The sequence below is a fragment of the Emys orbicularis genome, chromosome 1 (assembly GCF_028017835.1).
Source record: "Emys orbicularis isolate rEmyOrb1 chromosome 1, rEmyOrb1.hap1, whole genome shotgun sequence".
NCBI classification, from domain to species: Eukaryota; Metazoa; Chordata; order Testudines; family Emydidae; genus Emys; species Emys orbicularis.
Window position 1 is genome coordinate 114051191 of NC_088683.1, and position 26564 is coordinate 114077754.

At 50.4% G+C, this 26564-nt stretch overlaps 1 protein-coding gene across 1 annotated transcript; it reads left to right on the plus strand.

The window, feature by feature from the left end:
* On the plus strand, positions 1-25890 carry IQSEC3 (IQ motif and Sec7 domain ArfGEF 3). Its single transcript, XM_065418077.1, has 12 exons — positions 1-756; positions 829-1088; positions 5453-5614; positions 16153-16275; positions 17414-17580; positions 18632-18771; positions 19644-19769; positions 21358-21457; positions 24087-24248; positions 24953-25045; positions 25689-25732; positions 25816-25890. The coding sequence occupies exons 1-12, from the start codon at positions 1-3 to the stop codon at positions 25888-25890; spliced, it is 2208 nt and encodes a 735-aa protein (XP_065274149.1).
* Positions 25891-26564: the final 674 nt, after the last annotated feature.

Genomic DNA, 26564 nt, shown 5'->3' on the forward strand with positions numbered 1-26564 from the left:
ATGCTAGAGCACAAATACGGAGGGCACCTGGTCTCTCGCAGGGCAGCCTGCACCATCCAGACTGCCTTCCGCCAGTACCAACTCAGCAAAAACTTTGAGAAGATCCGGAACTCCCTGCTGGAGAGCCGCATGCCCCGCCGAATCTCATTAAGAAAAGTCCGGGTCCAGAACTCTGAAAGCTTCTCTGCTGATAAAGCCCTGATGGAAGGGTACAACTTTGTGGGCATCCCCTTGGTGAGGTCCCCATCTTTGCCAGTCACCATCAGCGGGGCCCTGACTGAATTGGAGGACTCTTTCACGGAACAGGTTCAGTCCCTGGCCAAGTCTATTGATGATGCCCTCAGTACATGGAGCCTGAAGACCATGTGTTCCCTTCAAGATGGCAGCTCATACCAGATCAGAGAAACCTTCAGTGCCAGCTCAATGCAGCCGAACCAGGACTTGGAAGCTGAACTGAGGGAGCAAGAGAAGGAGGAGGGACTGCTGCCAGATACTTTGCCCAAGAGCAGCAGCACCCTCATGATGGCCTTCCGGGATGTCACGGTCCAGATTGACAACAAGAATATCTCAGTCTCATCTTCTACCTCGGTGTCCATGGCGAACTGTCTTGGCAGCAGTGCCCAGGCTGGGCTCTCTCAAGCTGCCAGAATTGAAGAAAGCCCAGGGGATGGGGAAAAGGAAGACAAAAAGGCCCAGGCTGCCCTGGAAGGGCTGCCGGACTCCAGGGTCCTCCAGAACAGTCACACCTTCACTGAGGTGAACGTTAACACCAACGGTTTGGGGGGAGGGGTGATGGAGCAAGGACAAATGGTGGTGCAGAAACTCCAGTTTGACTCAAACAATGAGACTGGGCAGGGCAAGGGCTCTGAGTCTGAAAATGCAGACAACTCAGAGCAGCTGAGCAGCAGCAGCACCTCCACGTCAGCCAAGTCGGCATCTGAGGTATCTTCTAAGGAAGCGCTGCAGGCCATGATTCTGAGCCTCCCACGGTACCACTGTGAGAATCCAGCCAGCTGCAAATCTCCCACGCTTTCCACAGACACCATGAGGAAGCGGCTCTACCGCATTGGGCTGAACCTCTTTAACATGTAAGTGGCCAATGGGACTAAATCCTTTAATCTCACACGGCTTTCTCCATTGATGACAATAAGAAGCTATAAAAGGTATTGGGCTAGATTCATCCCTAGTTGTAACTCATTTATGTTCCAGGGTGAAACCTCCTGGGGACTGAACTCAGGTCCCCAGTCTACAGTGCAGGGGCTTTGCCCTATGAGTAGTGAACTTAGGTTCTCTGGTCGCTGTCCTGATACTCCACCATAGCTGGGGAGTGAACCTAAAACCCCATGGTTACTGTCCAGAGTGCTGAAGATTGCACCCCGACCATTGTCCAGATGAGGGGATTGTCCAGCTGGGGATGGGACACAGGCCCCCTCTCATTAGTGACAACAGGGCACTCTTGGGTTGGGGTTGTCCCCAAGCCCTGGTTACTCACTGTGGGGCTTTTCTGAATGAGAACTGAGCCCAGGCCTTGTGTTTAGAGTGCTGAGAGCTTAACTAGCTCGGGGGGTGCTCCAGCTGCTGTTTTCCTTCAGTATTTTGGGGAGAATTTTTCACCTGACAGATCCAATTTAGTCATCACAATCTATCGCACAGCTCAGAACGATGCCCTGTGAAAAAAGCTGTCGGTGTGAAAGCAAAGCCAGAGCAGCCTAGAGATTTGAGTCAGAAGAGGTAATGTGGAAGGTCACGTACCTTGGATTTGCGGAAGGCGACTGAGGCTCTATAAGGAACTTTGGGTTTGCTCATTGCCTGTAGGTGAGACTCTCTTGACTGCAATGAACCCTGGGAAATATAGTTCTTTGCCCTTTCACAATCTGATCATATCACTCTTCACTTTGGTATTCATTCCAGTCCCTGGATGGTGACGTTAGCAGAATGATTTCTGAGGAGAGCCCAGGCTGCATACTAGGGGGAAATTTTGCACACCCACATCTTTTGGGTGTTTACCAGATAGGTTTGGGCCTGGCTCTGGATGGACGTTTTACCCTGAGACAGATTTAGGGGCACACAGAGATGTGGGTGGACATTTTACCTGAGACGGGAATGGAACATGAACACGTCTGAACATGTTCTATCAGAAAGAGGCTTGGGGTGTCCTCAGGTCTGGCTGGCAGTCGTGTGGAGACTGGAGCACAGAGAGGATGGACACCGGAGGGGGTTTGTGGCACACAGGTCTGGTTACGTAGGAGACAGGCTCAGGTCTGCCCAGTTGTTTTACAGAGACAGGCCTCAGGCTTGTTTGGGTCTGAATGGGTGTTTTATTGAAGATGGACTCAGTGCTCAGCTTTTTGCGAGTTAAAATGTTTATATATTCACAGACATGCCTGGCAACTGTGCCTGCACAAATCTGTCTTCGTCTGGCTTGAATTGTGTATGTAGCTGACATGAGCACTGAGCTGATGGTAAAGCAGGGGTGTGAATGTTTTTTCCCTGCGACTCCTGCAGTCACTTTGGCAGATACACACATGATGAATCAGCAGCTTGTTGATTGCTTTGGTCTTCTTCCACTCGCTGACCCAGGCTCACCATATCTCTTAGGTCTCTGTGTGACTGGAGTCATGTCAAATACGCACTGCTCAGAACCACATTCTCCTGGCCATGTCTTCCACCCGGTTGTGACCAGTCTCGTGCCTGTCACGTGTCAGAGTCAGTTTTTTCAGAAAGACATTTAGTTGGGAAGAGGGAAGGTGCCAGCTTGTCAGTCCGGGAGAGTGAAGTCTTCTGTTTATGCACTTGGGCAGAAAGGGCAGCAGTAGGACAAGCTTCTTCTGCAGAGACACACCAGTGAGCCCCAAAGGGGACTGTCTCTGGGGCTGAGAAGGCAGTTCAGTCCATATAGCCCATGCAGTCCTTAGCCTCCCTACTGAGACTTCCAGCAAAGAGGCTACTCGATTGGTACTTATAGTGATGTGAATACTGCCCACTAGAAACTAGACTGAGCCCAGAAAACCCATTTTATATAGGGCCATCAAACAGTCACCACTGGCCTGACTGAAAAGTGAAAGGCTCCACTGTCTATTAGCAATCTCACTGTGCTATTTAGTCCCCATCTGAGTTTTCAGCAAGTGATACTCTGGATTGGACCTGGCTCCTGGGAACATAGTGATTGCATTTATGCTGTGGCACTTTACCCAGTCCACACTCCACAGCGAGGGGGTGGAATTCCTGGACTGGAGAGTTCCTTATGATGCAGTGTTGCTCTAATAACTGTGTTTGTGCGTGGGCAGCTAGCTGTGTAGGTGGAGGGAAAGCCAGCAGGACTGTAAGAATCCCGCAGCACATACTGGCCAGGCTTAGCGTCTCAGGGACAGAGGAGAACGCCATGGGCCAAATTCAGAAGTGATGTAAGTGGAGATGTAAGATACATAACGTGGATAAAATAAATGAAGGTAACTGGCACAGAGCACAGTATTCAGTTGTGTGGCATTCAGTCACTCTGCTACTTGAGAATGCATCACACCTATTGGTATTTTATGGAGAACAAATTCTGCCCCTGGCAAAAGCAGAGGGAAAGCTCCTTTTTAGTCAATGGGAGTTTCGAGTGTGTACATCATGTTATCTTCTAGTTGCAGCCAAGGGAGTGTGGGAATGGTGAAATGTAAATTAAAGGGAGATGGGGGGTGGGGGCTGCTTTATTTTACATCTTCCTGTTTGTTACTTTTCCTGCACCATCCTTCCCCGCCCCTTCCCCAACCCGTACATCCATGCCCATGGTAGGGCAGTTCCATTCGCAGGCCACATTCAGCTCTTAGGTACACTGGGGTAAATCCAGAGTAAACCCACTGGCTTCAGTGGAATTACTCTGGATTCGCACCTGTAGCTGAGATCAGCCCCTGACATTTGGGCATCTGCTGAGATGCCCCAGAGGTACATTTGCAGGTGCACTTTCCAAACCCTTTCACTGCTGAATGTGAATTCAACACACACACAACCCCTTGTGATGCTTGTGTTTGGTAGTGTTCTTTACACTGACTCTTCAGAGGTGACACACGAGCCTCGTGGGGTAGCACGGCAAGTGCATTTTGCCCGATGTACATGATGTGTTAAGTAGCGCTTAATGGGCTACGTGAGCCTGGGTTTTTCACTGGGGTATTTGACCGAACTCCCATGTGCATACTGAATGGGCTGAGTTCACTTTTTCCACTAGGATTATCACTTCATCAATTTTCAGTTCATTCTGTTCATGTAATTCCATGGTATTGGGTATATTTCTGGTACATGCACTCTTGTCTGCCCCATGGGGCTCTCCTACAGGGGACGATGCACTTTCTGGCATGCTGTTCCATCCTGGGTACGGATGAGTTGTTTGCATAGTCCCTAATCACCCAGTAGATCTGAGCAGTGGAAGTCACGGAGGAATCAAGCACTCATGTGCTACTGTGTACTGTGCTGTTTCCCCCAAGAAGCTGCTTGTGCAAATTCATTCATTAAGCCTTTGCAAAATTCCCCAGTGCCAGGGCTAACGACAGAAATGGGACATTCCTGCCTCCCTCACGAGGAAGCACCAACCACCCTGGATTGGAGAACCATGAGGAATTTGGAAATCATCTCAGCGTTCGCCGATTCCCCTGTGCATCTGACTGACAGCCAGAGTGCTGTCTGCTAGAGCGCATCACAAGTGACAGCCTGCCGGAGGGGCAGGGGAATAGGGACAAAAGAGATTCATGCAAACCTTCAGTACGCCCCTGTGTGCCATACACAGACATGCACACTCACACATACATGCTCACACGCACACACAGGGCCACATAGAAATACCTACACCCAGAGGCACACACATAAACACACATGGGTGACACACGCATCGTGTGTATTTGTGCACAGAAACACACATGATCTCAGAGATGCTCATGCACACGAAGACACATGCAGAGGTGCACACAAACAACACACACTCAGGCGCAGACACTTGCAGAACCACACGCACTTGCAGACTCACACACATGCAACTCTCAGAGAGCTCCATAAGCAGACAGAGAGGGACAAACATACTGACACAACACACAGAGCTGCTCCGGGGTGGGGGCTGCGGGGAAGGTTATGGCCTCCTTAGGCTGTGTCCTCATCACTAGGTTCTCAGTGCACTCGCAGTCCCTGTAGAGGCCCCTGTCTGAGTGGTCAAGGCTGCCCCACGGAGTGACACACCAGCTGGACAGGGACCATGGATGCTTCTGTCCTTGTAATCAGAACCATTTTTACCCCCTTAACCTGTGACATGGCAGGGGCCAGGTGAGGCTTCCCCCCTGCAGGCTGGATGGATCCCCTAGGCCAGTCACTAGCATGCACATTAATGGGAGGAATGTGGGAGAGGGCTCCCCAAGGGGACTCCTTCCAGAGGCAATGGTGCCCCGAAGGGAGTGTCCGGCTCACCGTCCCTGTCCTTCTCTTCCAGAAATCCAGACAAAGGGATCCAGTTCCTGATCTCTCGGGGCTTCATCCCGGACACGCCCATTGGGGTGGCACATTTCCTGCTCCAGCGCAAGGGCCTCAGCCGCCAGATGATCGGGGAGTTCCTGGGCAACAGCAAGAAACAGTTCAACAGGGACGTCCTGGAGTAAGTGCGGAGACCCCTCCCCTCTCCCCCAAACTGCCCTCCCCTTCTGAGTGAGTGTGCCCTGCCCCCTTCCTAACTCCCTTTGCAAGTGCGTGTGCTCCCCACTCCGTCTCCCCTGCCCCTTCTGAGAGTGCCCCTGCCCCCCCACTCTGAGGGAATGTGCCCCCTGCACTGCCCCCCCACACTCTGAGTGAGCATGCCTGCCCCTCCCCTTCCCCACACCCCCCCCCAGCTGCACCCCTCCCGGTGAGCGTGCTCCACCTTCTCCTTGTCCTGTCCCCCTACACACACTTTTCTGCATCGTGAGGGGCTGCTGCGGCTCTGCTTTCTTTGGTGCTGCTGCAGCCGCTGTTCTGGCCTTTCAGCATCTCTTTCCCCAGAGCTCCTTCAGCCAGCTAGGATCAACGTAACAGCCCCCGGCCTGACTGAGAGATCACACTGGTGTGAATCAGCAGCCAGAGCCACCAGTGTCACTGGATTTATAGGCGTGTAAAACTGGGGTGAGCAAGAGGGAGCCCAGGCCCCACAGCTTCCTCGGGTGTTAAAGATCCCGTGGCACACTGTGGAAGGTGATCGGGGCAACAAGGGGAGGAGAGGCACTGCCTTGTGGCTATGGGACAGGTTGGGGAGTCAGGAGAGTTGGTTCCATTCCCAGCTCTGTCACTGACCTGCGTCCATCTGTAAAATGGGGATAATAAATATGGGGGCCAAAGCTGTGGGGGTATGTGAAGTGCTCGGAGAGCTTTGGCTAGAAGACACTCAAGTAACGGATTGTTATTACCTTTGCAATCCCCGAGGGCTGGCCAACAGTGCCATTTCATCCGCTTCCATGAGCTGAGGTTCTCTCGCCACACAGCTGCCTCCAGCGCCATTTCTGTTGGGTTCCCCAGCCTGCTCGGCCTATCTCAGGCTCCCTTCTGCTCCTGTTCAGTTGCTACCCTTGGCGGGTCATTCCACTAGGCTTTGCTGACCCTGGTTCTCTCCTGGTCCTGCAAGTCAGAGCCCCTTCCATCAGCCCCGCACTTCAGGCTGGAGACTGCTAGTGGCTTTTTGAGGCCCATACGTGCTTCCCAGCACCTGCCTCCAGCCAGTCCTGGCCTCCTCCCCACCATGGTCTGCAGGACCATCACTCACCTGCTGCCTCCTGACTTTGGGATGGTGAATGGGGACAGGAGGAGTCTTACCTGGTCTTCTGGCCCCTGTCTGAGAGGGCAGGTTTTCCTCCAAGACTGGCTTCTCTGTGGGTCTCAGGCTGTCTCCCTCCCTGGGCTTCCTTTACTGCCCAGCCCTGAAGGATCTAGTCCCCTTCAGGTCACTCATGTAGGGGAGGGCCCTCTGTAGGGGACTCTCCACCAGTAGAAGAAGTGGAACACCCACTGCTTGCGTGCTGGCTCAGCACCGCTCTTGGACCATGACAAACAACACTGCCAGGGACAGAGTCAGAGCAAAATGTGACGGGTTGGATCACAGAACCCCCTTGGGAACAGCCACCTGATGTGCCAAGACTACTTCTGCCCCTGCTTTCCTGCCCTGGCAGCTTAGGACTTCAATGCACTGCCTGGTTTGAGCCAGACCCGCTAGCCTGCCGCAAACCCAGACCCAGGGACTGAACCACGTCCCCTAAAAGCTGTAGGCTTAACTGAAAGCAACTTACAGAAGTGTTCCTGTCTTTAACACTCAGATGTCCAACTCCCAATGGGGTTCAAACCCCAAATAAATCCGTTTTACCCTGTATAAAGCCTATATGGGGTAAACTCATAAATTGTTCACCCTCTATAACACTGATAGAGAGATATGCACAGCTGTTTGCTCCCCCCCCAGGTATTAATACATACTCTGGGTTAATTAATAAGTAAAAAGTAGTTTTATTAAATACAGAAAGTAGGATCCAAGTGGTTCCAAGTAGTAACAGACAGAACAAAGTGAATTACCAAGTGAAATAAAATAAAACACGCAAATCTAAGCCTAATACAGTAATACAACTGAGTACAGATAAAATCTCACCCTGAGAGACGTTTTAAAAAGTCTCTTTCACAGACTGGATGCCTTCCTAGTCTGGGCACAGTCCTTTCCCCTGGTACAGCCCTTGTTCCAGCTCAGGTGGTAGCTAGGGGATTCCTCATGATGGCTGCCCCATTTGTTCTGTTCCACCCATTTATATATCTTTTGCATAAGGTGGGAACCCTTTGTCCCTCTCTGGGTTCCCACCCGCTCCTTCTCAATGGAAAAGCACCAGGTTAAAGTTGGATTCCAGTTCACATATCACTGTAAGACTTCATTACCCACTTGCCAGCACACATCAGCACACATGTATACAGGGAAACTTACAAGTAAAACAGAGCCATCTGCAGACAATGGTCCTGGTTAATGGGAGTCATCAAGATTTCAAACCACCATTAATGGCCCATACTTTGCATAATTACAATAGGCCCTCAGAGTTATATTTGATATTTCTAGTTTCAGATACAAAAGTGGTACATTTATACAAATAGGATGACCACACTCAGTAGATTATAAGCTTTGTAGTGATACCTTACAAGAGACCTTTTGCATGAAGCATATTCCAGTTACATTATATTTAAACTCATTAGCATATTTTCATAAAATCATATAGAGTGCACTATCACACCAAACTCTCCTGAAAATCAAGGCAGTGAGAGCAGGAAGGGTTTGAGCCAGTGTATCTGCTCAGCCCTGCTCCTCAGCAACAGCCACCTCCAGGAGTACAAAAGCAACTTCTGCCTTTCTGCTCTCTCAGGGCCTGATCCTGTGAGGTCGTCCCTGAAGTCAGTGGGAGACAAGATTACTCAGCGCTAACTCTTCAGAGATGCTCAGCATGGGCCCTTAGCCATATATCCGTCAGCACGTATCATAGCTCTCTGTTAGATCTTTCTTTCCATAGGGATGGAAGGTTTGTACTAAATATCTTGTTATAAATCAGAGACGGGCCTGAACCTGGAATGTGCCCCCTCCCCCATTCTCCTGAATGTTGACACTCAAATTCCACAATTAGGACCTGTGATGAACAGAGCCGAACTGGAAACCCAAATCCCTCCCCCCCTTCCCCCCAAAAACTGTGGGGAAGGAAGAGATGTCAAATCAGGAGCCAAACTTGGGTCCAAATTTCAAGGCCCATCACTGCCATGCTATATATCAGGGTTATTTTATTGCCACAGGTGCCTGGCCATGTATCCTGCCTTTCTGTCTCATATGCTGCGTGTGTATTGATCCAGCCGTAATTGAGACACATGGTCTCTCAAATCATTTCATGCCGAGCGCCACAATTAAAAGTAGTTGCCTTTTTCCCCATCAGGCAATGTGTGGGCTGCATCTCCAGACAGAGCCTCTTTAAATCCAAGCCCTTCTTCAGTGCAGAGAGAGGGGTTGTTGCGATAGGAGTAGGTGGATAATTCCTGCTAGCCCTAGATTGTGCATCAGCCCCCACTGACAATGTTCTTATCTGTCTTGCGGGTAAACAAATGATGTGCTAGGATTCAGTGAGAAAGGTTCCTACAACAGAGCCTGTGCCATGCATCCCCGTGTAAATACGATGTAGATGCCATGTCATTATTACTGCGCATGTCAGTAGAGCTATGAGTGCATGTGTGTCCTGGTGTGTTAATGTACCTGAGCACCATCCTCATCACGCATGGCACCTCCAAAGAACTTTTCAGCCATAGGTCTCAAAGCATTTAACAAAGGTGAAGGAGAATCATTGGGTCCATTTTACAGATGGACAGAGAAGTTCTGTGACTTGCTATCACGGGGCAAATGCATCCTGTTCCCCTTTGGGGGTGGAGTAAGGGCATTGTGGCCCCACAGTTAAGTCCACCCAGCTACCCTTATCCTCAGGGCAGTAAGGCCTAATGGCCAAAGTCTCTACGATTGCCCTTCTTCACAGGGCCATGTGACCTAGTGGCCAGAGTCACTGAGGCTTCCCTCTCCCTCAGGGTGATCTGGCCCAATGGCTGCCCTCCTCCACAGGGCTGTGTGGCCTAGTGGCTGGTCAGGGGAGTGGGCCGCCACCCAAGGGTGAGTGGTGGCTGGGGTAGGGTAACCTGAGCCCTTCCTGCTCTACCGGGTCCCAGCCCAGTGCCCTGACAGTGGCAAATGTTCTCACCACTGAGTCAGCGGGGATCCAACCGCAATACGCTGATGTCCCCTCCAACAACTAGTCCCCCTGGGCTACTTCCTACCCTGTCCCTGATACCATGGTCCCGGCGTCTCCGGGGTCTCTGGGTTTCTCGGCCTGTGCGGTTCTAACCTCTTTGAGGAATCCTTAGGTACCTAGGTATCCGTTTGGGTCTCGGCACCTCTGGCTTCCACAGTCTGGGGCTTCAGCAACTCCCAGGCTGGAGCCTGCAAAGTGCATCCTCCCGCCTCAGTGGTCAGCCCTGACTGAGCTGAGTTGCTCCCTTTTATACTAGTGCTCCAGTTGGAGTATGTCCAGCAGGGGTGAGGGGGCGGGGCTTCCTCTGCCCAGAGTGTGTTTAGCCTCTTCTTGGCCAGTTCGGGGCAAGTGGAACCCGTCACACTTGTCCAAGATCACTCAGTTGGCCTGATTGCCCTTTCACCAGTGTAAATCGGAAGCATTTCCTTTCAAGTTAATAGTTACATTGGCATGAATTAGCGAAGAATTGGCCCACTGAATCTATGGCAGACCCCATCTCCAATGTCTTAGTCCCATGCCCTATCCACACTTCGTGTATTAACACAACACCAGAGCACCAGTGTCTCCGGTCCCATCAGCAGAGTAGTGTCCTCATATGTTATTGTATCAGCCTATGTGCATTGATTGATTCATGTCTACAGCCTGCCCAGATATGCTCTTTCTGTGATGTACAGTGCTGCCAGCAGCACTAGTGCCCTCCCTCCTTCTCTCAGCTGCACAAGTAGCCACATTAGCGCAAGTGCTTGGGTGGCAGCACTGGGTCCCCCTGACAGAGCATATCTGGGTGGGCGATAGACCCATGCAGTGAGCACGACTGAGAGCACGGGGGTACAAATTACACACGTGAGTCTGAGAATCCTGCCCTCTGTTGTTGCAAAGTCATTTCAATTATTTATGAGATTTACTGTGTTAATTTAGCTGTAGTTTAATATGAAAAGCAACAAAACACTCGTGTTGGAAATGTGAGCTGTAAGCATTCTTCCTATCACAGACAGGTTAAATTAACCAAACCAAATTAATAAATAATAGGACAGCCTTTAAAACAGCTGTGAAAGTCTCCAGCCTCCCTCATGCACTCAACTGCTGAGCTGAATGGCCCAGGTCACAAACTACTGGCTCAGCATTGGTATCTTTACTCAGGAGACTCCTGTTGGCTTCCAAGGACAGTTTGGGCTATTAAAGACCTCCGCTCAGTCAGATGGGCAAGTGACCTGCCATCTGTTTCTTTTGTCATTTAACAGAGGTAATAATTGCACAAATATTTTTGCACCGTCCTTTAAAAATGTGACCTTTTAAATTCATGCTTAGTGAGTGTATGTGGATGCAAACAAGAGGAATGTTCTGTGTAGATCACAATGCGTGTTAAATATCCAGGGATGTAAAGATCTTTAACTAGCACAAGATTTGGCTAGTTTGGTAAATTATTCCCCACTACCCGCAAATCAGGACTTCCAAGCCCCTACAACCCTTGAATAATACTCTCCCTTCCCCTACCCCTCCCTCTCTCTCTCTCATCTAATTTCATCTCACCCAATGAAATCTACAATCATCAGCATGGTAGCTAGGCACTCTGTGGTATTTGAACACATTATGGGTTGTATTTTCAAAAGTGCCTAATGACAGAAGAGCACAAGTTCCTTTGAAAGTCAATAGGACTGCGCTCCTAAGGGCTTGCCTATACAGGGGAGTTTACCAGCATCTTGTGCACTTTTGAAAATCCCATCCGATTCCTTCATTCCCTGTTCACCCAATAAGACCTTCCAGTCCAAGAACCCACCCTCTGACTGAAGAGCGCCAGTACATCTCCCACTAGATCCTATTCCCACTGTTCCTGCAGTCAGCCAAGCAGACTTAGTAGACAGCCAGATGTGACCCATTCTCTGCCACCCTCATGGACTGCACAGAGCCGGCCCAGAGTATGATGGTCTAAAGCAGGGGTCGGCAACCTTTCAGAAGTGGTGTGCCGAGTCTTCATTTATTCACTCTAATTTAAGGTTTCGTGTGCCAGTAATACATTTTAACGTTGTTACAAGGTCTCTTTCTATAAGTCTGTAATATATAACTAAACTATTGTTGTATGTAAATAAATAAGGGTTTTAAAATGTTTAACAAGCTTCATTTAAAATTAAATTAAAACGCAGAGCCCCCTGGACCGGTGGCCAGGACCTGGGCAGTGTGAGTGCCACTGAAAATCAGCTCGCATGCCGCCTTCGGCACGCGTGCCATAGGTTACCTCCCCGTGGTCTAAAGCTACAGCCCCAGCCTTTGTGGCCACTAGACCACTGATCTGATTTCAAAGTGGTTTTTAAGATGTCTGCATATCACATATTCCACACACTCTATCAGACAGATCACATAGCTGTGTGGGAAGGGACCCAGTAAAAAATGTCAGCATTCACAGTATTGAGCAATGTTCTCATGCTTGCCTTCATCTCTTTCTCCAGCCATTCTTTCTTCTGTGCTTTCTTAGTTTGATGCTTGCTTGCTTTTGTTCTCATTCCTTTATTCATTCTTTCATGCTCGCACTCTTTGCCTTTGCTGACATTCATCCTTTCATGCTGTCTTTTTGCTTGGCTTCATTCATTCTTTCATGCCCTCTTTCTTCCATCCCCCCTGTTTTTGTCTCAGGAATTTCATACGTTCCTGGTTCATTCATGAGTCAGTTCTTCTGACCTGTGCCATGAATGAAGCTGGCAGTGCCGCTGGGGCTGGATTGCTCACGCTCTGGGTCACAGGATCCTGGGAAGGTCAGAGTGGCTGTCCTGATTCATTTGTCTCCAAAGGAGGAACGTAGGAGACGTTGCGGTGAATAGGGGCAGGTCACCGTTAGAATGCGAGCGCTAGGTTTGTTCTGACGCATTCTCCTTGCGGGCGTGCTGCTCTCCTCACTGTCAGACACATGTTGCCTTCCCTTTCTCTAATGGGCAGCGAGGCAGAGAGGAGCTCCTCTTGGGAGATGGAAATTCACAGCCAGAAGCACGAGGAGGCAGCTCTCAGTGAAGGAAGCCAGTTTGCTATTTCACCCATTAAACTGTCCTTGGATTGGCACAGGAGGCTTCCTGGCTACCCCCAAAACAACCGCACTCACCAAGGAGTTAGCGTCCCCTGTTGAGGGGCCCCAGGAGATTTGCATTACAAGAGGATTTGAGCAGGGGCTGTGCAAAAGCTTCTGCACCAGAGGTGAGAACATGGATTTAGTTCATCAACAGATTGATAATGGGGGGATGGGGAGAGACGTTTGCCTAGTGCTGCCAACTGTGTGCAATATCCCTGGTAAAACCTGAGTTATGCAGGAGGGAGCTGTGCATGCCACTGCCTCCCTAGTGCAAGGAGAGCCAGGTGTGCAGTACACTTTTGGGAGGGGGAGGAGACATGTACACAATGCAGATCGCATGTGACAGGTACTTGTGCACAGCCCAGCTTCTGCTCCTGCTAGGGCGCCCAGGATAGGAAGATTGTGCAAGAACCTTGTACGCGGCACAGACACTCTCATGTCACAAGGTCTATAGGCCTGGCAGAGCACCCCTCAAGTAAGCAGAGCCAGGCATGTATTTGCAGCCCCTCTTGTGTGAGGAGAGCGGTCTGCACTGGGGAGTCTGTTCTGTGCAAAAAGGACTTATACACAGTGCAGCTTCTCATGTGGGAAATGGGCTGTGAGGTAGAAAAGCTGGCAGGCTGTGCCATGCACTTCTCATACCAGGAGGGCTGGTGTGTATGAGGTAGTGTCTCCCTACCAAGTGAGTTGGCATGCACACTGCAGCCATTTGAGCCCTGGGAGCACTAGCGTGCATGGCACAGCCTCCCTTGTGCAAGGAGAGCCGTGCGTGCACTGCCATGTTCCCGCGTGGAGCCGCTGGCATGCGCAGTGCAGCCGGCCTCATGTGAGTTGAGCTCTTCTCTTCCAGTTTGCCCTGAAGTTCTATTTCTTTTTGGGGGGAGAGGAATGTTATTTATTAATATCTTTGAGTCTTGTGGTTTTAAGAGTTTCCACCTGGCTGCCTCTCCTCAGCTCCCTCCCTGAGCCTGGGCTGTGAGTTCATTACAGACGCTTTTAGTTGCAGCCCGGCTCCCGCTGCATTGTCACCTGAGTGGAAAAGCTTGAAAATAGGTCATTGTGCTTGGCTGAGCTGATGCGAGCCCCACACGGTACAGCTGCTTCTTGCCTTCTCAGAACTCGTTCACCATGAGTCTCCATTGCCACGATTAGTCCTCTGCTAAATGCCTCACGGCACAATCATCACTGGCATGATGCCGCTACATACGTTTCGCTAGGATCAGTGGGCGACGTGCCTCTGGGCATACTACCTGTGGGCATGAGGCCCAAGGAGAAGCAGCTAGGAATGTAATAACAGTGAAAAATGATCCCACTGGAGCCCATCCCCAGGGAATGCTCGGCATCCGGACTCTGACCCCCAGGGGATGCCAGGTGCCTGCGTTTTGAGCTCTCTTACGTCCCAGGTTGTTGGGGGCGCCTTGAATCAAAATACCAAACCATCTCTGAGGCACAGTGGTGCTTGTATGGAAAAATGAGCAGGCCTTCTTAAGTTATAGCACATGGAAGAGCTGTGTGATCCTTGACATGGATGCAGGAACCCACTCTCATAAAACCTCACCCCCGTCTTACTTCTGTTAGTGCAGCCAGCTCTGGGGAGGGGCAGTTTCATCGAGTTGGAGGCTGAGCTGCCTTTGCACCAAGGCCCTGGAGGTTGAGGAGATTCTGTCACTCTTGCAGAGCTGGTGGCTACTGACCCACTGGCCAAGGCAGTCCAAGCTCAGCTTCCACAATCCCTGCCTCTTTTGGAAAGAAATGACTCTCCTTGCTGGAGTCCCATGAGAAGTACTATAGAGTTGAGTGTCAGTGAACAAGCACCTAAATGCTACAGTTTGTACCTTATAAAGACCGTAGAGAACCTTTAAAATGCTGCTGGAACCTAAGGAAATCTGCCAGACAAATGAAGTGTCAAGTCCAGCGGAACTGGCTAAACCAGATTTTGTCACCCCTTTGCCATTTCTACTAGCTCCACATTTCCCAAAGTGTGGGGCATGCTCCTCTGGGTGGGGGACAAAGGACTATACGGGGGTGGCACAGACAGGCCTCTCAGCTGCCCTCCAGGGTCTTAGCTTTGATTTTATGGAGAAAAAAGCAAGTCTGCAGCTGTTACAGCTGTGAAGAAAACCTTCAAAACAAGAAGTGAGTGCAAGAAAGGAGAGGAAGTGTCACATGCTGAAGTAACAGAGGGGTAGCCGTGTTAGTCTGAATCTGTAAAAAGCAACAGAGAGTCCTGTGGCACCTTTAAGACTAACAGAAGTATTGGAGCATAAGCTTTCGTGGGTGAATGCCCACTTCATCAGACGCAAGACTGAAGTGTGTAAAGCAGCCTTTTGCAAAGCGTGTGGAGAAGGGGTGTGAAGGAATAGCCAGTAGGGAGCAGGAGACGTACAAATTATGATGTGCAGACTTTAACCCCAACATAGCAGAGTTGCAAGGGGCAGGGGGAGGGGGAGGTGAAGTTGGTCTCACTTGCCTGAAGGGGAGCTCAGCTTTCACCAATTTGGAGCCAAAGTAGAAAGGAACTAGGCATAGAGGGGTGTTTCTTTCCACAGTGTCCTAGACTCTGGCAATAAGAGTTATCATTGGCGCTCGGTCAGTGCTTAATTTGTGCAAGGGCTGAGCCCCGGCATCTCTGGGCTTGGCAGTTGATAGCCCTGGCACCTCTGGGCTTGGCAGTTGATAACCCCAGCACCTCTGGGCTTGCCGCGTGAGTTATGAAAGTAAAAAAATTGCTTGAGCCCCAGCACCTCTTTCATTACAAATAAGCACTGGGCTCAGTGCAGGGAAACAATGCACTGGAAGAGCTTTTTATTTTTAAATGTTACATCTGCAGAAGTGGCTGCTACCATGAACCTGCTAATGATTATCCAGAGGAAAACTTCTCCCGCTCAGGGCCTGAGTGAGGAGGTGTGAGGAAGTACGGATGTTAAGGGGGATGGATATATGAATGACTGGTGATAGATGTGCATGCAGAGACAACGGGCTGAATTGCTGGTGTATAAGAGAGGGATGGATGAGTGGACAGGTTGTGGATGGATTATAGGGGGTGAGTAGGAGGAGGAGTGGCAGTGAGTGAATGTATTGGGTCACTGCATGGGTCAGTGAGTGAGCAATGGACAGATGACAGGAAATAGATGAAGAAATAAATACATGGCTGTTCATAGGAATTACTCACATGCTGCAGAATTCGTAGGAAACTCTGCTGGCGTCACTGTCTGCCTTGGTAGGTTGCTTCATGAGCCCACCCTATGTCCCTTCAGAGAGAGTGTTATCGTGGGCTTGGTGCTCAAGGAGTTTGTGTTCCTCTCCCCTTAGCTGTGTGGTGGACGAGATGGACTTCTCGGGCATGGAGCTGGATGAAGCTTTGCGGAAATTCCAGGCCCACATCCGTGTGCAGGGAGAGGCTCAGAAGGTGGAACGGCTAATTGAGGCCTTCAGGTAGGAGAGCCGTCGCTGCAGTGTGCCCGCACAGCCCTGCTGGCTGTGAGACACCGACTGTTTACACTGAGGAAAATAAGAGCTGGGACATGTGGGTGGCAGGAAACAGGCAGAGTAAAAGAGTGACTGGAGCGAGAGTGTTGTTTGCAGTGTTGTTGTAGCCGTGCTGGTCCCAGGATACTAGCGAGACAAGGTGGGTGAGGTAATATCTTCTATTGGACCAGCTTCTGTTGGTGAGAGAGACAAGCTGTTGAGCTACACAGAGCACTTCTTCGGGTCTTGGGAAAGGTATGCAGCGTGTCACACACAGCTAAATACAAGGTGGAACAGATTGTTTAGCATAAGGAGTTAACCCGTGATGCAAGAGACCATTCAAGGTGAAGTGGGTGGTTAACACTTCTGCAGCTGTAGGACAAAGGAGAGGGAGTGACAGAGCTAAACCTCCCTTTGAAGGAAGGGTAATTCCTGAGGCAGGCTAACGGGTAAATCCCATCTGTCCTGCAGGCACACAGATGTCTGTCTCACAGGAACTCAGTGGTATTCATGGTGCAGAGTGGGAAATCTCTTGGAGGACTGAGGCAGTTACAGGTTTCTAGGACTGCACAGCATCCTGGGGCCAGAGTGAGATGGGCTGTGCAGCGGGGAGAGCACACAAGGAACCTCCCCACCCCTGCATGTGTGACCCACACACCAGGAGCAGCCATAATGGCACTGGGGCTGCTCTTTCAGCACATACCTATGGGTACTGTGCCCCGAAACAGGGAAGTAGTAGGTGGGCCCAGGTCTTCACCCCCACCCCCGCACCAGCCACGCTTAGGGAAGCAGGGTATACCAGCCTGTGGAGTCCCTCTGGGACACAGTTGCATCCTGAGCTCCCTGTGGGGCAGTAGAGCTGATGCTTAGATGGCACAATTTGCCCTTGGTGCTTAAGTTGTGCCTTGGGAGAACAGCCAGATACTCCCAGTTTGTGTGAGATGAAGGCAAGTGTGGTTGTAAAGGAGTGATTTGCTCCTTCGTACTGAGGTCCAGTTGAGGGAGGAGAAGTCTGGGCCCTGCCAAGTGCACATCTGGGGTAGACTGGCCTTTGCTTTCCACTCTGGGGTCTCCATAGTATGTCTGGGCATCCCTCCCACTACAGCCAGCGGTACTGTATGTGTAACCCGGACGTGGTCCAGCAGTTCCATAATCCGGACACCATTTTCATCCTGGCCTTCGCGATCATCCTCCTCAACACGGACATGTACAGCCCCAACATCAAACCCGACAGGAAGATGATGCTGGAGGACTTCATCCGGAACCTGAGAGGTGAGGATGCTGCCCCAAGTAGGCAGAACTCCTGCTGCTCCAGATTCTGTGTGCTAGGGCTGAAGCCAAAGACAAACTCAGGCCTCTGTAACCGGGGCTGCTGCTCTCTGTGAATCTTGAGTTGGAAAAGACCTGTTAGGTCCTAGCTAGTCCATCACCCAGTGGATCAGTGCAGAATTGTCCTCTACAGTATATTCTCTAGCAATATGTCCAGCCCACTTTTAAAAGACTCAAAGGGTGGGGTTTCCACCACTTTTCTTGAGAGATATTTACATAGTTTAATAGATATCACAGTTCAGAAGTTTTCTCTGATATTGAAATATTCCTTTGCTTGATTTCATCCTAGTTACATCCTCTTCGATCTCCCAGAACACCTCCTTTCCCATCTTGGTACTTCAAATATTGGGACAAGCTTTCCTGATAGCCTAAATCTCCCCTTTCTTACTTGCATGCTATTCCCTCTAACTGTCTATCCACAGCCCTCTCCTCCTTGCTAGCCACACCTGCCTTCTCTTATCTTGGGTCTCACTTTAGTTGTCATCTAACTATGATCCACATACACATCATCTCTTAATCTTGAAGGGAAGTGGTTGAAGTCCCGCTACTGGGGACACTTACAACTAGACCAGACCAAGCAACTAGTAAAGGTACAATTGAGCCACGATCCTGCATTGGCAGGGGAATGGGCTGGATCTCCTAATAGGTCTCTTCCATCTCTAAAGTCGATGGTTATATGAAATCAATGCAGGTTTTATTGCTGAGTGGCCCAAGATCTATAAATATGAAAGTGTGACTATAAAACGGCAGGGAACACGTGGAAAGAAGCCAGCATGCAAAGAGGTGGAATAATGAAATCCTTTGCATTCTCCTGATTATATCATTATATCAGCAGAGAAGGCAGTATATTATACCGAGAGATTATTGCTTCCTCCCAATCTCCCCCACACTGCCTAGACACACTGTGTAAAGGAGGCAGTCGGTGCATGCTGAGGACTGTCGGCTCTTTCCTTGCTCTCTGCCTCACCTGCTCTACATTCTCTGTGCTTTCCAGGGGTGGACGACGGCGCTGACATTCCCCGGGAGCTGGTAGTGGGGATCTATGAGAGGATCCAACAGAAAGAGCTCAAATCCAATGAGGATCATGTAACCTATGTCACCAAGGTGGAGAAATCCATTGTAGGGATGAAAACAGTGAGTTCTTAACCTCTGCTCTATTCTTCTCACCTCTACTTCCCTAGCTCCTGTAATCTCCTCTCGTCTCCTCCTCTACCCCGCCTTCTGTTGCAGTTGCATCCTTCCTTCTCCATTCAACTCTTTCCCATAGTCCCTTCTTTCTCTCCTTCCACTCCCTTCTGTCCTTTAACATTTGCTCCCTTTTCTTGGACTCCCCTCTTTCTTGCAATCTCATTCTTTCTTAATGGTTTTGGAGCTCCCTTAGCCAGAATTTGTCTTAGCTGGTTCACTCATCCTCTAGCCAAGAGTCTTATCACGGGCCCTGCCTGCTGACACCTTGGAGAGACACTGCAGTGCTTCAGACTCTCTTTCAGGTTTTGTGAGGACATAGGAAAAGTCTGATAGAAAGTGATCTCAGCCAGCTCTCCCAGGAGCTCCCTGAAGAGTGCCAGGGTTAAGAGAACACCAATGGTTTCCTTGGCCGGGACTAATGAGTAACGCAAAAACACACCATTGACCTGAACTGTGTGAAATAATCTCCAGAGGGTCAGAAAGTTACAAACCCGCAGCTGGGGTGATGGCAGGATGCTGAAGAGGGTAAGCAGCCACCCACGATCCCTGTAAGCCAGACGTGTGGTGATCTGATTCAATAACAAGAGGGCTTCCAGTGACTGCCTGCCCCACCACTCCTTCGGGTTCCTCAGAGTCGAAGGGTGTGGGCCAGTTCTTGCTGTGGCATGCGGGGAAAGTGATGATGAGGAGAAGGATGCAGGTGGGCAGAGCTGGTGCCACTGCATGAAGGTTTGAGTAGCTAGAGGTGACACTGAATCATTTGGGTTGGGAGAATGGTGAGAACATTTCCCACTTAACTTCTCTCTTGGGCCTTGCAGGTTCTGTCTGTGCCACATCGCCGGCTGGTCTGCTGCAGCCGCCTTTACGAGGTGACGGATGTGAATAAAATGCAGAAGCAGGCTGCTCATCAGAGGGAAGTGTTCCTCTTCAATGACCTGCTGGTGGTGAGCGTGCTCTGGGATGTTAAGCAGGAGAGTGGCGCCAAAGGAGGAGCTGGAGATGTTGTGAAAGTCAAAAGTATAACTGGGTTCAAAAAAGAACTAGATAAGTTGATGGATGATAGGCCCATCAAGGGCAATTAGCCACGATGGTCAGGGACGCAACCCCATGCTCTGGGTGTCCCTAAACCTCTGATCGCCAGAAGCTGGGACTGGACAGCAGGGGATGGATCACTCAATAATTGTCCTGTTCTGTTTATTCCCTCTTGAAGTATCTGGCACTGGCCACTATTGGGAGAAAGGATACTGGGCTAGATAGACCATTGGTCTGACCCAGCATGGCCGTTCTTATGTCAAAGGAGCTTCTGAATTCTTTGGGACACACTGTCAAAATGGTAGAGCAGGAAGGGACACAGGCTGCTGGCAAAACTAGGCCATGGCAGCCCCCAACCTCACATCATAAGAAGAGGCCACAGAATCCCGCCTCCCACTGTAAGAAGATGCCATGGCATCCCCCAGGGTAAAATGGGGCAATAGCACCTACAGGAATCTCCAACCCTTCAATAAGCCATGTCCCATGGTGATTCTGTGTCACGCTAACAAAGCAAGGTCAGTACTTTCCACAGTAACTCCATTCCTCTCAGTGAAGCTCGGTTCTTTATCTGTCAGTGCCGAGGCAGGCAGAGCTCCCCTGCTGTCTAAATCCTTCATGATGGACACTGCCAAGCCACTGCCGCATTCAGTGTAGATTATTCATTATTCACATAGAGACACAGATGTCCATGGCACTTTAAAAACACATTCCCTACCCCAGAGCTTGCAGTCTAATTTAAGCAAACACCAGGCAAACACTGAACAATCAGGAGCAAGACTGGGAGCAGACAGGGTGGGAGAAAAGTGAAGCTTAATGGTAAGAAATGAGTTTTCGGGAGTGATTTAAAGGTGGATTGGGAAGATGGTTGTTCCAGTATCGGCTCGGGCTGTGCCTGTCCCTTGCATATACACATAAGGGGGGGAAGGCTCCGTGTATGCTCACCCCCTATTATACTCCCCATACAGGAGCTTGAGGGTAGGGACTGCTCCCTGCTAGTGTCCCCCGGGGCACTAGCCAACTGAAAGGGGGCAGAGAGGAGATGCAAGACAATGGCCAGATGAGCAGGGGAGAATGTGCTACATCTTCTAAGGGGCAGTGCAGCATGCACACTTACCCTGTACCCCTGGCTCTCTGGAAGGCATGTTGTGGATGGCTCTGTAATACCCTCAATGCTAGCCCATGCCTTCAGTGGCATGCTCTGGCCCACAAGGATCTGCTTGCAAAGTTGCGAATGGGAGAGTGTCAAAGAGAGGCCATCTAAGGAGCAAGGACAGTGGGATCCGGAGCTTTGTGTATGTAGACATTCTGAAGGACTGCTGTAAGTACAGCATGCAGAGTGGCATGACAGGGAAATCACTAAACAAAGAGCCTATGGGTTACCATTCATCACTCTGATGCTGCGTTAGCAGAGCTTTTCTGGAGTGCACTCGAAGTAGTTTGCATTGTTCGTGCCTCATTCTTTCCCAGTGCCCTTAGCTGCTGATGTTTCTCCTTTGACAGATCCTCAAGCTTTGCCCCAAGAAGAAAAGCTCCTCAACCTACACATTTTGCAAGTCAGTTGGCCTGTTGGGGATGCAGTTCCATCTTTTTGAGAATGAATGTAAGTCTGCTGTGGGCTGGCTCCTTGGAGGGGATAGGCAGGTGGAGCTGGAGGGAAGGTCCCTGCATCTGGAACCTCCAGTTGGAAAGGTTTCCATCAGCAGGGATTTGAGCATGCTGCCCAAACTGGGGGCTGAATTATTGCTGTATGGGGGCAGTGGGTTGGGGAGAAGTTGCTCCTACCCACTGTCCCTCTCATTGCATCTGCACAGGAGGCAGCTAGAATGTGTCTGCTTGCTCCCCCTGAGCATAAGAGGGGTATGGCTCACTCTGCAGCAGACGGGGGTGCAGCTGGCTGGACTGGCAGTATGGCCAGGACCACACACATAGCCAGCACCAGATGGAGACTGTATCAGACGGAGTGCACTCTTAGCAAGTGCGGCTGCAGAGCTTGTCCCCCCCACAGGTATCACGTGTCCGGCTCTGCCTTCCACACCACTGGTGTTCAGGTGCTGTGCCTCCTCCCACCACCCACAGGCGCCAAGAGACAAAACAGCTGCTGGAACGGCACCCACAAAAGCGTGGCATGAGGCCAAACCTCATCGGCTTGACCTTGATGGTCTGGGAATGGAGCCATTATTTGTCATTATTTAGACTGGTTCCGTGGAGGAGGAGTGCCAGAAACACTCGGCGTAACTGATGGTGCCGGGTTCAGAGTGGGAGGAGATGGCAGCATTTGCACAAGCTGCTGCTGTTGCTAATTGATACTGATGGGCACCTGTGTGGAGTATGCCATGGAGAAGGGAGATTATAATAATACTTAGCCCATCCTCAGTACTCTTTGCAGACGCTATTTCTCCCTCACAGCACCCCTGCGAGATTGGTACGGGCACTATGACTTGCATCCCCCTTGTACACATAGGGTGGTTGAGGCTGAGAGGTTAAGTGGCCGAAGGTCACAGAGGGGTGTCACTGTCAGAGCGGGGGTTAGAATTTAGGAGTGTTGTTGTTATTAATGTTAGTTACCATAGTGCCTAGGGACCAACCACGAATGGGGCCCCATCGTGCTAGCCTGGGCAAACACAGAGCAGATGGTCCCTGCCCCAAAGAACTTACAATCTCAATAGACAAGACGGACACAGGGAGGAGAAAGGGGTAGAACACACAGGCCGAGTGAACAATGGGATGGTGGCAAAGGGCATGTTAGTGCCACAATTGTTTGTTTATTTGGGTGGGTTTCGTTAGGAGGGGAATCAGCTAAATGGAAAGAAAAAGGAAGGGAGGGGCAGGGTGGAGCAAACAGCCACTCAGCACAGAGCAGAAAAAGTCTAATCAAAACTATAGAAAATTCTCTGGATGGCTGGAGGTCCCTGCTTTGGCTGCTTCTGCAGCTCTCCTACTGGCTGGAGACTGGAGTCTCTGGCTGGTTCCTCCCTGCATCCACTTTCGTTCTCAGAACACTGGCCCTCATCTCTCTATGCTCTTTCTGCTCCCTTTGCATCTCCCCATCACATTCCCTACATTGAGTGGGAAAGAAATGAGTCTATCCGGGTTAGGGTGGCCACTCACGCATCCCCAGAATACTGGACAGGAGTGGTGTGACTCCAGCCTGGCCAGCAATACCTCGCACACGCCATGCATGCAAGTTCACGCCAGCAGAGGCAGAGTGTGCTCTTCAAAATGGCATCCCTTGTCCAATACTGTCCACATCCAGTTTTGTCTCAGTACTGGACGGAAGACAAACCACTGAAAAATAGGCCTGTCTGGTTTAAAGTTGGATGAATGGAGTGATGTCTCCCTGTGCCCCACTTCCTCTCTCTGCACAGCGGGATCACCTCCCAGTATAGGTGGTGCCCCTTGCTGGCTGGGACAGAGAGCAGGCTATGACCCTTGTAAACCCATGTCTCCTTCCCTGCCATGCCCCCTGCTGGCTAGGACAGAGACCTAGAGTGAATTCCTGGCCCCACCGGAATCAATGGGAGTTTTGCAATTGACTTCAGTGGTGCCAGATTTGTTCTGTCCCCTACTGGGTGAGAGAAAGATTTGTTGCCTGAATGTAAGTCCTTTGCTCCTATTCAAATCAAATGCTCTGTACTGTCATGTCTCAGTCCTGAAGGTTCCCAGAACACATGGAACATATCAGAAGCGTTACAGTTATTATTCTGAGTGCTGGAGTTTCCTGCATGCTGAGCTGGTATTTAGTGGGGTTATTGCAGTGCTATGTCAGTGCGGGAGGTTGCTGGCCTATGCACTGTACTGTAGTATTTGTGCTTGCACCATATTGGGCAGAGTCCTTTTTTGCCATGCTGTAATCTACAGAGGAAATGCAATCACATGGTGGTGGTGGCAAATACCAGTTACATAGTACTGTCAGTGACTGCAAGGGAGATGCGGCAGTTGTGTCTCGGGGCTGCAGGAGACAGGTCCTGTGCTGCACTATGAGACAATCCCCTGTACAGTCACAGCGCCTATGCTATAGGACAGCGTAGGATCTGTGATCCGAACAGTGCAGGTTCCCAGATGCTGCACTGTGCTACAGTACGAGGATGCACTGCATCTTTTCATCCGTGCTAGAAAGTCTTGAATGTTGTGCTGTAGTGGGAGTGATACAGCCACATCTCAAGCAAGGGCTGGTGCTGTGAGGTCTGGGTTTTTCATTCTGTCAATCTCTGTTCATGTGTTGTTCTCAGATTACCCCCATGGCATCACCCTGGTGACTCCAGTTTCGGGCTCAGACAAGAAACAGGTACTACACTTCTGTGCTCTGGGTTCAGAGGAAATGCAGAAATTTGTGGAAGATCTAAAAGAGTCAATAGCAGAGGTGATGGAGCTAGAACAGATACGAATTGAATGTAAGGCTTCCAGCGTGATCCAGACTCCATGCAGTCATCCTGTATGTATGTCCATGTGTGTTGGGGGGTTGAAGATCCCTTCCATGTGGGTGTATGTTGGAATATGCATGTGATTGTCCCTATGTATGTTCATACACAGAAATGATCTGTGAGTACCTGGGAAGGTTCTGTATGTATGAACTGGTATAAGCCACAGGTGCTGATAACCATCATGTTGCATTATTTTACTCCACGAGAGGCAGCATGACCCCGTAGACAGGGTACTGGACTGGGAGTTAGGAGACTTGGGTTCTGTTCACAGCTTGCTGGTGACCTTGGGCCAGTCACTGCACAGTCTGTGTTTTGCTAGGTGAAATTCTATGGCCTGTGCTCTGCAGGTCAGGCTAGATCAGGAGGGTTCCTGCTGGCCTTAATATCTCTGAATGGATGAGTATTCCCATTGGAGTCAACTGTATCACTCATGGAGTAAGGTGCTACTCCCCGTGAATGTGGGTGTCAGAGTCTGTCCCTCCGGGGGGGTTTACGGGCATGTGCATACACAACATCTCTAATTCCTATTTCTCTCCTGTCTTCCTTTGCCTCTTGGTCTCTCCCTTCTTGTTTGTACATCTGCTCTTCTGGGTGACTCTCTCTTCTGTTTCTTTGTCTCACCTTCACTCTTGTCCCGGTCTCTCCCCATTCACTGTTATCCTTCTGACTCTCAGGGGAGCTGGAGAAGCAGCAGGGGGCAAAGACTCTTACGTTAAAGACCAACGGGGCTCAGATGGAACCACAGTCCAAGCAAGCATCTCCGACAGGTTAGAGGTCACTCTCCTTTGGGGGCCGACTGTGCAGCTGTTACTCAGACACTCACACAAGTACTCGCGTTGACTTCAGTGGGCGCGAGTGCTCAGCACTCTGAGTAAGGGCTGAGCCCTCAGCAAATAGTGGAAGTGACTTGGGCATAAGTACTCAGCAGGTACCTAAGAAAATTCTTTAGAAGCCTCTCTGAGGGCCACCCCAACTGCAGAATAGCCACAGAGAACCCATTGGAGGGGAAAGGCGTCAGACCAAAGTCCTCTGTTTATCCCAGGAATGGGCAATTGCACTATAAGCTCTTCTCACACCTTCCTACCGACCTGCCACGTCTAGGTAGCACAGGCTTCATGTTCATTCCTGGCTTGGCTTCTCTGCCACGACTGCCAATTAAGGCCAGACACAGTGATGATTTGGGTACCAGTCCACAAGAAACTGAGTTGGGATCAGCAGCTCATTTCATCTACCCCACCAAGTGGTTATCACATGAAACAACAATCAGTTGCCATCAGTCTGGGCTGGAGTTGAACCTAGAGGCTCCATAGCCCCTCCCCGGTCCCCTGAGCTGCCACAGCCTCATGCTATGCTCCTTCTGATGTCATGAGATGTAGGTTTCCTCACTGATAGGTCTGTTTTATTTCAAAGGCAAGAAGGAGTTGGGGGAGAAGGTCTCAGATAGCACAGTGGAGGTAAGTAGAGCACAGAGCAGCTGAGGTAAGTAATTCTCTCTCACTTCAGCTCTTCTCACATTCTCTGTTGTTTCTTTTCTCAGGTTTTAATCAATGCCTCCCCAGCCAGACTGACAATTTTACCAATTTCCAGAGATACAATTAAAAGTTACTGCTAGGACGGGTAATACAACTTTCAAATCCAAACTAAACTTCAAAGCATTTTCAATCCGTCTCTATAACTGCAACATCCCTCATGGACCGAGCTCCCAAATGCCATAGACTAACCCGCGCTGCTACTTAAGGGAAGACTGAGAACCCAGCTAAAAACTTGCCTGGACAGGCCACTGACATTGCTAACGCCATGCAGCCACCAGTGCGAACTTACCCGCAGTAACCTTCCCTGCAAACCTTGCCCCAGAGAGTCACCTTCCTATGCAGGGAGCTCCACTGTCCGGTTTGCACACATTTCTGCAGGGACTGCCAATTCCTAGCAGATACGTTTTCCTACGCAGAGACCCCTGTTGCCTTCCAGCTGCCCGTTCTCCCAGCATAGCTGTATCACCGAGGAGATCTCCCCTAAGTGTCTTAGCTGCCCTCAACTTGGCCTTTCTCAGGGCAGTTCTATCCCCCGGCAGATGCCTCTTGCCATAGTGCACTCCATCCCTCTGCAGCTCTCAGTCCCCTTTGAGGGAAGAGGAAGCTGCATTTCCCTGCAGACAACCATTTCCTGAGGTAGGTGCTTTCAGTCCTCAGCTTCCAGTTTCCACTGGGACTGATGTTTCCCTGCAGCTCATTGCCTCAGTGGGTTGGGGTGCTGCTAGCACTTCAGGCCCTGCAGCCACTCTTTCCT

What these genes read in the sequence shown, in the direction of transcription:
- IQSEC3 (XM_065418077.1), top strand. Translation starts at nt 1, where the DNA reads ATGCTAGAGCACAAATACGGAGGGCACCTGGTCTCTCGCAGGGCAGCC. An exon ending in CCATCTTTTTGAGAATGAAT is followed by an intron (nt 21,458 to 24,086) that starts GTAAGTCTGCTG and finishes TGTTGTTCTCAG; the next exon opens with ATTACCCCCATGGCATCACC. An exon ending in CAAGCAAGCATCTCCGACAG is followed by an intron (nt 25,046 to 25,688) that starts GTTAGAGGTCAC and finishes TTTATTTCAAAG; the next exon opens with GCAAGAAGGAGTTGGGGGAG.